A 12,479-nucleotide genomic window follows, 5' to 3' on the forward strand; every position below is an offset into this window, starting at 1 on the left:
CTACTGTATCAGAAACCAAAAAGAGTAAGCAACTAGGTGACTTTATGCATTGATTCCCTTTCCTATGTCGAACAATAATAATGGAAAACTAAAAAAAAGTATGTTTCTTTGATTTGACTAAAACAACAATTTAATAAAGATATTAATGCTGATCATCTCTCTGGAATCATCTGTATGCTTCTCAGAAATCGTACAGATGAAACATGCTGGAGGTTTGAAGTATGTTCGAACTCTCAGTTCATGAAACCAACTGCTGGGGGAAGTATGTGTGCAGTCCCTTTGTATGGCACTGAGAGGAAAAAGACAAGTCTGATATCATCTTGTGTATGACTTCAGTAAAGCACCTGCTGTCATCGACCCAATGGACCCAATGATGAGTCCATTAAGGATTTAGTCATGTCCTTCTACATGGTGCAGGATGACATATTCAGCCATCATATCAGAGATATCTACACATCAGCAAAGTTAGTGAAGCAAAATCATTACACAAATGAACACCACGGTACAGAGTGTGACAATCTGTTCTTGATTTATTTTACAGTACTGCTGGCATTCAAGTAGCTGAAGATCTGCATGCTCTAATCAAGCTAAATGACTCAAGGAAAAAGATTCAGTCTGTCAATCCATGCTGCAGTGAATAGGGTCCATAGCATCCAACAACTGTGTGGCTGTTCACTTCAGTGCATTCAACCGATTGGTGTTTTGCTGTATATAAAGTGAGAATCGTACAGTTCACTAGATGCCTTTACTACTGAAGATACCATCCTCGTTAAGTAGCGTAGCCTTTATTTGTCACATATGACCGCACAGTGAAATTCTTTCTTCACATCCTTGGAGGGTTGGCATCAGAGCGCAGGATCAGCAACAATGCAGCGCCCCTGGAGCAGGGGGGGTTGGGGGCCTTTCTCAAGGGCCCAACAGTGGCAGTTTGGCAGTGCCAGGGCTTGAACCCAGATCAACAAACCAGAGCCTTAACCACTTGAGCTACCACCACCCCATATACATCCATTATTTAGCTATATAGCTTATACAGCTATTACACAAAATACAGGAAACATTTCTTTATTTCTTTCTTGACAAATTCCCAAATGTGTCCCCAAGATTTTAAGATACGTTTCATCTATAAATCCCTTTCCAAGTGCTCAAACAATCAGCAATGCTAAAGATAAGAAATCAAGAACAAGAGGATGTATGTATTTATGTGTATAAAGCATTGCAGTTGCACATTACAAAACTGTTTCATAGTTAATAGTTATCTGTTTCATAGATAATAGTTATAATAGTTATCAGGTACAGAGCATGAGCCACTAAATAGGGCTTCATTCATACTTTACTTACTACCAACCAGTGAGGGATCATGATCTTTGCTTTTTCACATTCCACTGTTTATGTGATATGTTGAGCCAGTATAAAATTATGAGCTCATTCTATTTTTAAAAAAAAAAAATACTTTAAGTAATTTCGACTAGTACTTTTACATGAACTTGGCAGCTCTACTATATGCCCTGCAACGGCTCCAAATAAGATCAGTCACTTTACTCTAAATAGCAGGAAATATAACAGCAAGAAAACATCCAAGTTTGCTGTGTTTGCTGCATCGTTCATGACGTACTGATGATCTGGAACAGTACTGTAAAGTGAAACATGTGGAAACTGATTATTAATGACTGAGCAAATCGAGGCACAGATACTGAAATCCCACCTTTTTTTAGCTACTGTCCAAGTGTGAGCTAATTTGCTAGCTAGCTGACATATGACATACTCATAGATTCTTGTACCTTTAATTATGATAAAAGTGTAGAAATACAATCATTAATTTGGGTTTATTGTAATGGTTTAAACCGCTAAGGAGTCTCAGGCAGCTCTAAGATTGCATGCAGTTCACTTACATCAATCCATCCATCCATCCGTTCCATTTTCTGAACTGCTTATCCTACACAGGGTTGCGCTGAAACTAGAGTTTATCCCAGGGGACAGTCCAAGGCAGTGAACACAATGTATGGGATGCCAACCCACTGCAGGGCACAATCACACAAACTACAGACAATTCAGAGATGCCAGTCAGCTTGTAAAACATGTCATTAGACTGGGGGTGAGGACACCAAAGTACCCAGAAGAAACCCCTGACACAAAGTGAGAACATGTAAACTCCTCACACAGAGGGTGGAGGTGGGAATCTACTAACCACTAAGCCACCATGCCCACATAATAAATTTATATCAATCTGAATTATATTCATATATTAGTCCCATACTAATGCTTGAAAAAATGTGATCCCTGATTATTCCACTGAGGAGTAAATTAGAGAAAAGGATGCATCATGTATTCCAGGGGTGTCCAGGCCTTTCCACAAAGAGCTGGTGTGGGTGCAGGTTTTCATTCCAAACCAGAAGCATGAAGCCACACCTGAGTCTATTGGAAGCCAAGATCAACTTATTAAACAGGTGGAATCAGGTGTGGCTCCACCTTGATTGGTCTGAAAACCTACACCTACACTGGCCCTTTGTGGATAATATTGGATGTTTTCTATACAACTACACAGAAAATGTACAATAATCAGTATGAAATAATAAATACTTTATTTAACGCGTCGTTCTATGTTATTGTTTTATAGTTATAATGACATTTAAGAATATTATGCTTTGTTAACATGGCAGTCAATAAAACCCTATTATAGTAATATATCACATAAACAGGTTGTATTGTACGGAAGCCCAGAGAGGCCATGTGATATTATTATTTTTGCTTTTGGTTTCTCGTGATCACGACTTAATTATCTCGTTATTTTGAGATAACAAAAGTTGTTTTCTCATGATCACGACTTAATCTGAACCGCGGTGAAGTTAGTTTGATATTCGGACATTAGACGGACATTCGGAAGCGCTAGTTTAGGGACCGTCGACAAATTTCTGTGAAATGTGGTACTTGTTACTTAACTGACTACGTTCCCCAGTTATTCTAATTTCTTCTTAAATATACATATGGCATGCGGCATTGCAAGCAGCATTTGTTTATTTATAAATTAAAATTGAATTAATTGATAGTATTAATTATGTATCATGTGAATTCATTTGCTATTATTAATTTATTTTTTAATAAAAAAAAAAAACTATTTCTTCAATAGCTTCCAGGTCATGTGACCCTGTGACCCAAAACTAGTACTAAAATAATCTACTTGGACACCTCCACAAGGTACACCTCTTTGTATCCCAAAGAATCTCTTCTTTTATTTTTGTTTTTAAAAAACACTATTTCTTCAATAGTTTCTAGGTCACGTGACCCTGTGACCCAAAACTAGTACTAAAATAATTTACTTGCACACCTCCACAAGGTACACCTCTTCTTATCGCAAAAAATGTCTTCATTGATTTTTATTCATTTGTTTATTTTCTTCATTTGTTTAACTCCTTTCTTATATAAATAAACAAGTCATTTTTATCACGATTACACACCGTTTTTTATTGTTATTACACAATAGTCTTCTTAAACACACAAGCAGCATTTCCATTTTTTTTTCTGTTTGAAGCTGCAAAGTGCCACACTGGACCTGTTGAGATAATTTGAAATATTTCATATATATATATATATATATATATATATATATATATATATATATATATATATATATATATATATATATATATACTTATATTACATACACACGCGCACACACACACATATATACAGATGTGGCAGTTAAGAATGCGGGTCAGAGGGACAGGTATCCCTCGAAGACGAGACCAGTAGGGGGCAGTCGTGTTTCATGTACTGTACATTGAAATCGATCGACATAACGTGGCGCTGCGGAGAGCAATTGGCGTATGGTATCAAAGTACCACAAAAGCTATTTAAAAGCATTATCCATTATTTTAGTACTAGTTCTGGGTCACAGGGTCACATGACCTAGAAGCTATTGAAGAAATAGTTTTTTTTTAAATTAAAAAATAAATTAATAATAGCAAATGAATTCACATGATACATAATTAATACTATCAATTAATTCAATTTTAATTTATAAATAAACAAATGCTGCTTGCAATGCCGCATGCCATATGTATATTTAAGAAGAAATTAGAATAACTGGGGAACGTAGTCAGTTAAGTAACAAGTACCACATTTCAGTCGTACAGAAATTTGTCGACGGTCCCTAAACTAGCGCTTCCGAATGTCCGTCTAATATCAAACTAACTTCACCGCGGTTCAGAACCTCGTGATCATGAGAAAACAACTTTTGTTATCTCGAGATCACGAGAAAACAAAAGCAAAAATAATAATATCACATGGCCTCTCTGGGTATTGTGCCTTGCTGAGCCAAAATATTACTAATAACTAATATATAAACTTTAGGTAAACTGCACTCTGGTCCATACTATACTTTTTTTTTTTTTAAAGCAACCCCAGAGAGACTGCTCTGAATGTGTACTTTGCTCTGTTCGACCTGTTTAGTAAACACACAACTCAGTAGGACGAGAAAGAAGCATTTTTTTTCCAGGCAGTCCTCGAGGGCTTACAACAATTTTTTGAAGCATTTCACATTGAGGATGGAAAACCGATCAGCTGTGAAATTGGACTCCGGTCAACCAGATTTTGTACAGTTTAATAATCTTGCGTGTGAAACAGCAGGAGGGAAGGTGAAAACTGACCACACATACAGCATGCTGAGCTTCCCTCAATAACTGTAATTAATGTCATTCAACTGCCTGAATGTTTCTGAGCTTGGTTCTGTGCTTAAATTGCTACTCTATTTGTTATTCTAGGTGATTTTTGCAACAGATGAGTGGTTTGCTCCTGCTCGAAACCTCTTAAAGGTACAGCATCAAAGGACCAATCAGATTTTACTGTTTCATGTTTCAAGAAATAAAACCTCATTTGTGCAAATCTTAATATCGTTCTAAATTTATGTTTCTCTTAATTGTTGCTTTAATATTGGGAAACTGCTTTAAAGAGGGAGCCTGCAGAGTTCCTTCCCTCAGCTTTCACAGAGTTTGGGAAATGGATGGACGGTTGGGAATCAAGAAGGAAAAGAATACCAGGTAACAATCCATTTCTATAAAAAAAAAAAAAAAATCTCACTTGGCCAACTTTAATCTCTCAGACAGCAGCTTCTTATTTGTGACCTTGGCATTGATCTACTTTATGGCTTTGATGAGTATGTGTAGTGTGGGCCACCTTCACTAAGAACCCTCATCTATCTGCTCCACATGATCAATAAAATGACAGGAAGGAAAAGAGCTGTTTGAAGTATTGCAACTGGACAAGGCTGTCTGACCCGGTTATGAGGGACTGTCTCATAATCCTCGAAACTCCTGTCTGCTCAAAAGTCACGTATTGATCTGATGAACGATGCACCGTACACTTTCTTTTGTCTTGTGCTAAAGGTCACGATTGGTGCATTGTGCAGTTGGGAGTTCCTGGTGTCGTTCACGGCTTTGATGTGGACACGTCGTTCTTCACGGGAAACTACGCGCCTTCCATTTCTATTCAGGCTGCCTGTCTTGGTATGTAAGGGTCTATAACCAGAAGCTGTGTAGCGAATATTTAAGTATGACACAGTCTTAAATGTATCAAAGTATGACTGTTATGAAAGTACATATTAATACCCGTGTCTTAACATACATTACATTTTAAAGGATTGTTGAGTTGCAATATCAACAGTGCATGACATTTATCATCATTAAGTTACAAGTGCCTAGATCAGGGCTGTCCAATCTGATCCATAAAAAGCTGGTGTGTGTGAGTGCAGGTTTTCATTCCAACCAAACAGGAGCCACACCTTATTCCACTTGTTTAATCAGTACATCTTGACTTTCAGTAGAATCAGGTGTGGCTTCTTTTTGGTTGAAATGAAAACCTGCACCCACACCAGCCCTTTGAGGATTAGATTGGACACCATGGACCAAAAGATATATCTGACTAAGCCCTTTCTTAAAATGCACGCACACATAGGCATCACTCAGTGGGGAGAAAAGCAAAATCCGTACACGTAGGCATCACGTGTGAAAATCAAGTTTTGCCCAGGGCACATTGACGCTGGCACCTCTCTCTGAGCCAGATCATTTTCATGTATTATTATAAATGTGTTTATTCTCTAATCTGATTATGAACAGGTCATGATGACTGATTAAATTATACTCATGTGAAAGTACAGTATATAAAGTGACAAATTCAGGCAAAATATCCACGCAAAAATATACTCCAGTGGAAGTAAACATGTTGATGCTTTTAATAGTATTCAAATACTAAAAGGAAATGTTTGGAAATGATTATATGTATGTCATATTTTCTGTAAAACTAACTTACGCCGATCAGCTATAACATTATGACCACTGACAGGTGAAATGAAACACCTACCTATGCATTGTTGCAGACCTTTTTTACACCTTTTCATGGAAATGGAAGTGGTATTCCCCGATGGCTGTGGCCTGTTTCGGCAGGATAATGCGCCGTGCCACAAAGTAAAAACTTTTCAGGAATGGTTCGATGAGCACAACAACAAGTTTGAGGTGTTGACTTGGCCTCCAAATTCCCCAGATCTCAATTCAATCGAGCATCTGTGGGACGTGCTGGACAAACAAGTGTGATCCATGGAGACCCCACCTCGCAACTTACAGGACTTAAAGGATCTGCTGCTAACATCATGGTGCCAGATACCACAGCACACCTTCAGGGATCTAGTGGAGTCCATGACTCAAAGGGTCAGGGCTGTTTTGGCAGGAAAAGGGGGACCAACACAATATTGGGCAGGTGGTCATAATGTTATGGCTGATCAGTGTATCTTCATATCTAAAGCAGTTACATGTTTGTCTTTGACATGCTTTGGAAATTACAGCTCTGCTGTGGACAATTAGCTAGTACTCCATTATCAACACACTTTATTATGCATTATTTTTTTGTAGGTTTATAGAGACAGAATCGATTGAGGCAACAAAACATTTGGCCTGTGGTTTGTGAGTTTGGGATCTGTGCACTAGGTGGTAGTATACAGCTATAACTGAAGCAAATTGAGGGACAAAAAGGGATAGCTGTGCTTTTTTGGCATTCACCCGCATGTCACTGGCCAAATTCTTTTTGAAACTGCTGTAGCAATATAACATCACAATTCTGTTCTATTGTTACAACATTACATCAATCGATTAAGTTGTTATCGATTTCTCAGGCAAACCTGAGACTAATTGAGGGAACAGACAGCAAGCAGTTAGGATGTGCTACGACAGAGGGGCTGAGACAGATGCAGCTGCAGGTAAAGCAGTTTTATTAACACAAAGGCACAGGATCCAAATCAATACTCAAGGTCAAAACAACAGGCACGGGTCAGGCGATCAGCAAACAGCTTGGTATAGGGCAGACAAGAGCAAGTCGAGAAAATTAAGTGATATCAAAAGCCAGAGAGACAATCAGTGAATAAAGTTTTGATCATGAGAGACAAGACACAGTGACTGTGTATACTTCACAATATCAGTGAGTGCATCAGTGACCTTTAAATGTGGCTGTGGGTGAATGTGAAACTGGCAACAGGTGAGGGTGATCAGTAGACCAGTGACTGTGTATGAGGATGTGAGGACGCAGCCTGGGATACAGGAGTCAGGTGCTGTGGTGTTTGTAGGCCACAGTGAATCTTGCGGATTGGAGAGCAAATTCTATGATGAATTCAAATTTTATTTGTCACGTACACAACCATAGACAGTATGGGAAAGTAGAGAAATGCTTTTAACTGTCTATATCATTAAAAAAATTCAATGAGTAAAAATAAAGAATAAGAATTAAAAAAAAAATCTGAGAATAGAATTTCAATAAAATTTGACCAAAAATAGATTTAACTATAAAAGTTGGAAAGAGAAGAAGGTATATGTAGTATATGTATGTAAAATATATGTTTCTGTAAAATCTGGTGATGCAGAAGCAAACGAAACATTAAGCAGTCATGACAAACAGCATCATAGTGACTTAATAGGATGCAGTAAGCAACAATAAAATGAACAAATTAAATGAAATAAATGTAAAACACTGTGGAACATTGCAAGTTTTTGTTAGTAAAATTGAACAATCTCTGCAGTATGGCAAGAATAAGGCATAAAGGTTTTCACCAATTTCCAGTTCTATTTAAGGCACCTTTTCAGAGCCACTTACAGAAGTGCTTTTAAAGTCTCTATCAATGAATTCATTGATACTGACTAAGAGTGCCATAAGTCTAAAACTCTGTTGGGTTTCAGAACAGAAGTTTTCAGAACAGAAGACTAAACAAGCTTTATTATGCCTCACGTGTTTGATTCAGATGGACTGGTATTGCCGTCTTTAGTTCTTGAGGGAGACCGTACAGGAATGGCTGCTTCAGAGAGCCAGTTTGAAGCTGTGGCTCAGGTAATTTACTGTCCACTATTATCTAAACTGTCTCAGTGCTTACAAAATGGAGTCAAATCCAATCTGTGTGACTGACAGCTTCACTCAGAGAGCTGGGAGGAGATTGTACCAGTGAAAATGCTGAGGCCTGGATACTCTGATTCCTGCCACAACTTTTTCAGTGTCACCTACCCCCATCGAGTCACCCACATCCGCCTGAACATGTATCCTGGTAACATACACGCTCAAATCACTTTAAGAAGAACAGTACACTAACTAAACTGAGAACTAAACAGTATAACTGTTTTCAGATGGAGGTATTGCAAGATTGCGAGTGTATGGAGTTGGACAAAGAAACTGGTCCAGTGTATCCAGTCAGGAGGAAATGGATCTTGTCACACTGGTCAATGGTGGAGTGTGTGTGGGTTACAGCGATGCACATTTCGGTCACCCACGCAACATGATAGGTATTGGATTATTTAGCAGTTAAAGAGAATGCATTGCTTCTCCATTTTCTGATGAAGAAAAAGAAGCTTTATAAAAAAGGAGATAATTTTGCTAGTGTGTGATTTTAATACATTAAGAGCTTGTTAATGGATAATACTGTGTGGCAATGTAAAAATGCTGTAAAGAAAAAGTTTTTACACTTTTGCAGGTTTGGGACGGGCTGACAGCATGGCCGATGGGTGGGAAACAGCACGACGCTTGGATCGTCCCAAAGTGTTGACAGTATAATAATATTCTTTCATTACAACTGCTACTATTATTACTGCTACTAATTATTATAATAATTGGCTCTAGGTGTGAATGAATGTGTGGACATGTGTGTGAATGGTGCCTTTGATGCACCGGCATCCAATCTGCAGTGTAAGCTGTGTTCTTGGGCTAAGCTCTCTATCCACTATGACTCTGACCTTGTACATTCTCCTTCAAAAGTATTGGAACAGCAAGGCCAGTTTGTTTGTCTTTGCTATTCCGTGAAACAGTTTGAGTTGGAGATCAATAGATGATTACGAGACGGCAAATCGGATAGATCAGCATTCATTTCCTGATATTTACATCTATATGTGTTGAACAACTTAGAACTTTTGGTAATAGACCGTTCTTTTTTTTGGGGGGGGGGCAAAAGTATTGGAACAGAGTCGTAACAAACAGCGCTTAAAAATATACATGTAATTGTATTTGCTTACTTGCAGTAACTACATCAAGTGAGCAACACAGTGTTATCCCCAACTGTTGCATTCATATTTTGTGATGCTTTCTCATGCTTGTATTGCAGCTGCTTTGAGTTGTTTTGTTTTGGAGAGTTTCTCCTTTCGGTCTCCTCTTCACGAGGTCAAATGCATGCTTAATTGGTTTAAAGTCTGGTGATTGAATTGGCCAGTCTAAAACCTTCCACTTTATTCCCCTGATGAAGTCCTTTGTTGTGTTGGCACTGTGTTTTGGGTGACTGTCTTACTGCATAATAAGTTGCTCTCAATTAGATTGGATGGATTTCTCTTTAAACTGGCAGGCAGAATGTTTCTGTAGACTTCTGAATGCATTCTGCTGCTACCATCATGAGATACGGCATCAATAAAGATGACCCTGTTCCAGAGACAGCCTTTTGGACTGTATAATTTCACTGATGTTATGCTACATACGTACTCACTTAGATGGACGAGAAGGGCATCTTACAGGTCCCTGGATTTGAGTGGGCCATCTTCAGACTTGGGCATCCTGGTGTGATCAGCAGAATTGAGATAGACACCAATCATTTTAAAGGTACACCAAAATAGCAGGTGGATTTTATTATTATATAAGCATTACATAAATCATAATAACAGATATTGTATGTTCATATCCTATTAAATCTTTAGGTAATTTTCCTGACTGGTGTAAAATTGAGGCCTGTAGTTTAACTCCAGAGGAGGAGCAAACCTATATAAGGCACAAGTGGAGCAGTGACAAAGGTCCCACATGGAAAATACTTCTTCTTCCTCAGAAAGTAAGCCATCTGTCCTGACAGTGTGCGCATATCATATTGCATTATAAACAGATTTTCTATATTGAAGCGTTGAATTGTGTGATACTTTTTACATGCAGTGCTTCAATACTGGAATTGGTGTTACTTTCTCCTTGTGAGTATGATTGCTTTTTTTTTTTTTTTTTACTTTCTTCAGCTGAAGCCTCACTACAGGCACTTGTACTCTGGGGAGTGTGTGCTGCAGTGTGGGAGTGTAAGTCATGTAAGGCTCGTAATTGCTCCTGATGGAGGGGTCAGTCGGCTCAGACTCTGGGGTCACATCATCTCCAGCAAGTCAACTAATCCTCATCAAATCTCAAAACTCTGACCATTAAAACTACAGCTCTGATTCCACAGAACCATTTTGGTGACATGGTGGTTATTTGTTATGAAATGAACACATTAAAGCCATGAGTTACATTTCTTGAGATCTGTTTTTGGGGCCTTGATCATGGCAATTCTAGATATTAAAATCAATGAAACACAGAGAAATCTACTGAATATTGACTATTGTGACCAGAGGTACCTAAGTATGCAAATGGCATTATATTACACTCATTCTTGCCTAATAATTAACTGGAGGTAATTAAGTATTAATATCCTGCAGCATATTAACACAAGGGTTCGAGTTACATAGTTTGTGGTCATGTAGCTTTGAAATATGAACTTGTTATGTGCCAGTGTTTAGAATTATCTCAGGTCCAGTTGTCTTGACCTCTACTAATAGATGTATAAAATGCCCTAAATAATTACAAATGTTAAGATGCATTAAATGATTGATAACAGGGAAAAGAATTTGTATTCATGAATTGACTGTACAATGATTACAATATGCCATAATAGGAAATAAACGCTGCCTTAATCCAAACCAGGCTTTATGTTATGAAAACATATTATGAAAGCTATGTTAAATCAGAATCTTGTCACATTATATTAATACATCAATACCATTCTTGCAGATTCTTGCTAAAGTTTCTAAAACAGATCTTCATTTAAGACTTTGCCTGTTTAAAGCTTATCCCTTACTCCTTATTCCAACTCTGCAATGTGAATCGAATGTAAAGTGTGCTTCTTTATCCCAACACCTACATATACTGACAGTTTACTTGGAGAGTTTTTCTAGAGTTTCTTTCTTATCATTTTTGTCCTGTCTTTGTGCAGATTAAGCCAGTGGTCCATAACAGGATAATAGCGTCAGCACGATAGAGGAGGATTTTATCCAAGTCATGCACTATCAAGTCAATACAGATTTCCTGCTTTTGCTAGAGTTTACAATTCAGATTTGGTTCTTTCCATACGGGCTGGCTGAGAGAGAGAGAGAGAGAGAGAGAGAGGAGATATAGCTGTCTTATTTAACTTAGGGATATCTGAACAAGTTAGGATCATGTAACACTATTTCTTACTTAACTTACAGAAGGTTTTAGTCTGTTGCTTATATGAGTTTGTGGCAGAACTTTCTATGAAGGCCATATGAATAAAGATTTATGAATAGATGCCTAACCATGTTACAATGCATTCATAAGTCAGTGTAGCTATGTGATATAAGGTGTTATGAATACTGCATATAAAGCACAAGGTTAATTGTTTATTATACAAGAAATTCAGTGCAGTTTGCTATAAGGTGTAATGCATTTTTATAAACACTTATAACAAGGTGAATGATGTTTTGTAAATGCATTATAACATGACAGGAACGTGTTCATAATTATAGTGATAACATTCATAGTGTTTCAAAGTTTTCTTAGTTTATTAGTTTTACACTTTGCACATCACAGCTCCAGGGATGAACTCCAGCTCGGGTTAGTGTGCAGACTTTCACATGTTCTCTATGTTTGATTAGGGCTACCTGTGGGTTCTTTAATTCCCTCCCCAAACATATACTGAATGGTGGATTGTTTTTTCTTAATCGCTTTTTGAGTGTGTAAATGTGTGTCCTGTGATGGAATAATAGTCCCACATGAATATATTTCCATTTAGTATAGGATAGGCTTTGGAACCACTGTGACCAGGATAAAGCGGTTCCTGAAGATGAATGAATTAATAAATAACTGTGTAAATCTAACACTGTTCACTCATGATGTTGCCAAAAGTTTTGGGACACCCCTCCAAATCATTGAATTCAGGCGTTCTTTTTCAT

At 37.8% G+C, this 12,479-nt stretch overlaps 1 protein-coding gene across 1 annotated transcript; it reads left to right on the forward strand.

Annotated features, from left to right (window-relative positions):
- The first annotated feature begins 4,258 nt into the window (after window positions 1–4,258).
- On the forward strand, window positions 4,259–11,215 carry allc (allantoicase). The gene is made up of 11 exons (XM_058378656.1): window positions 4,259–4,631; window positions 4,758–4,808; window positions 4,946–5,033; window positions 5,379–5,498; window positions 8,273–8,358; window positions 8,437–8,569; window positions 8,649–8,804; window positions 8,993–9,066; window positions 9,993–10,101; window positions 10,197–10,324; window positions 10,500–11,215. The coding sequence occupies exons 1-11, from the start codon at window positions 4,416–4,418 to the stop codon at window positions 10,668–10,670; spliced, it is 1,332 nt and encodes a 443-aa protein (XP_058234639.1). The 5' UTR covers window positions 4,259–4,415; the 3' UTR covers window positions 10,671–11,215.
- Window positions 11,216–12,479: the final 1,264 nt, after the last annotated feature.

This window comes from Hemibagrus wyckioides, linkage group LG25 (genome assembly GCF_019097595.1).
Source record: "Hemibagrus wyckioides isolate EC202008001 linkage group LG25, SWU_Hwy_1.0, whole genome shotgun sequence".
In the NCBI taxonomy this organism is placed as follows: Eukaryota; Metazoa; Chordata; class Actinopteri; order Siluriformes; family Bagridae; genus Hemibagrus; species Hemibagrus wyckioides.

Bases quoted from the DNA above. Each gene is read 5' to 3' on its own strand.
- allc (XM_058378656.1), top strand. From the start codon at position 4,416: ATGTGTACTTTGCTCTGTTCGACCTGTTTAGTAAACACACAACTCAGT. The intron at 5,499-8,272 runs GTATGTAAGGGT...TGTTTGATTCAG, and splicing joins TATTCAGGCTGCCTGTCTTG to ATGGACTGGTATTGCCGTCT. The intron at 8,359-8,436 runs GTAATTTACTGT...TGTGACTGACAG, and splicing joins AGTTTGAAGCTGTGGCTCAG to CTTCACTCAGAGAGCTGGGA.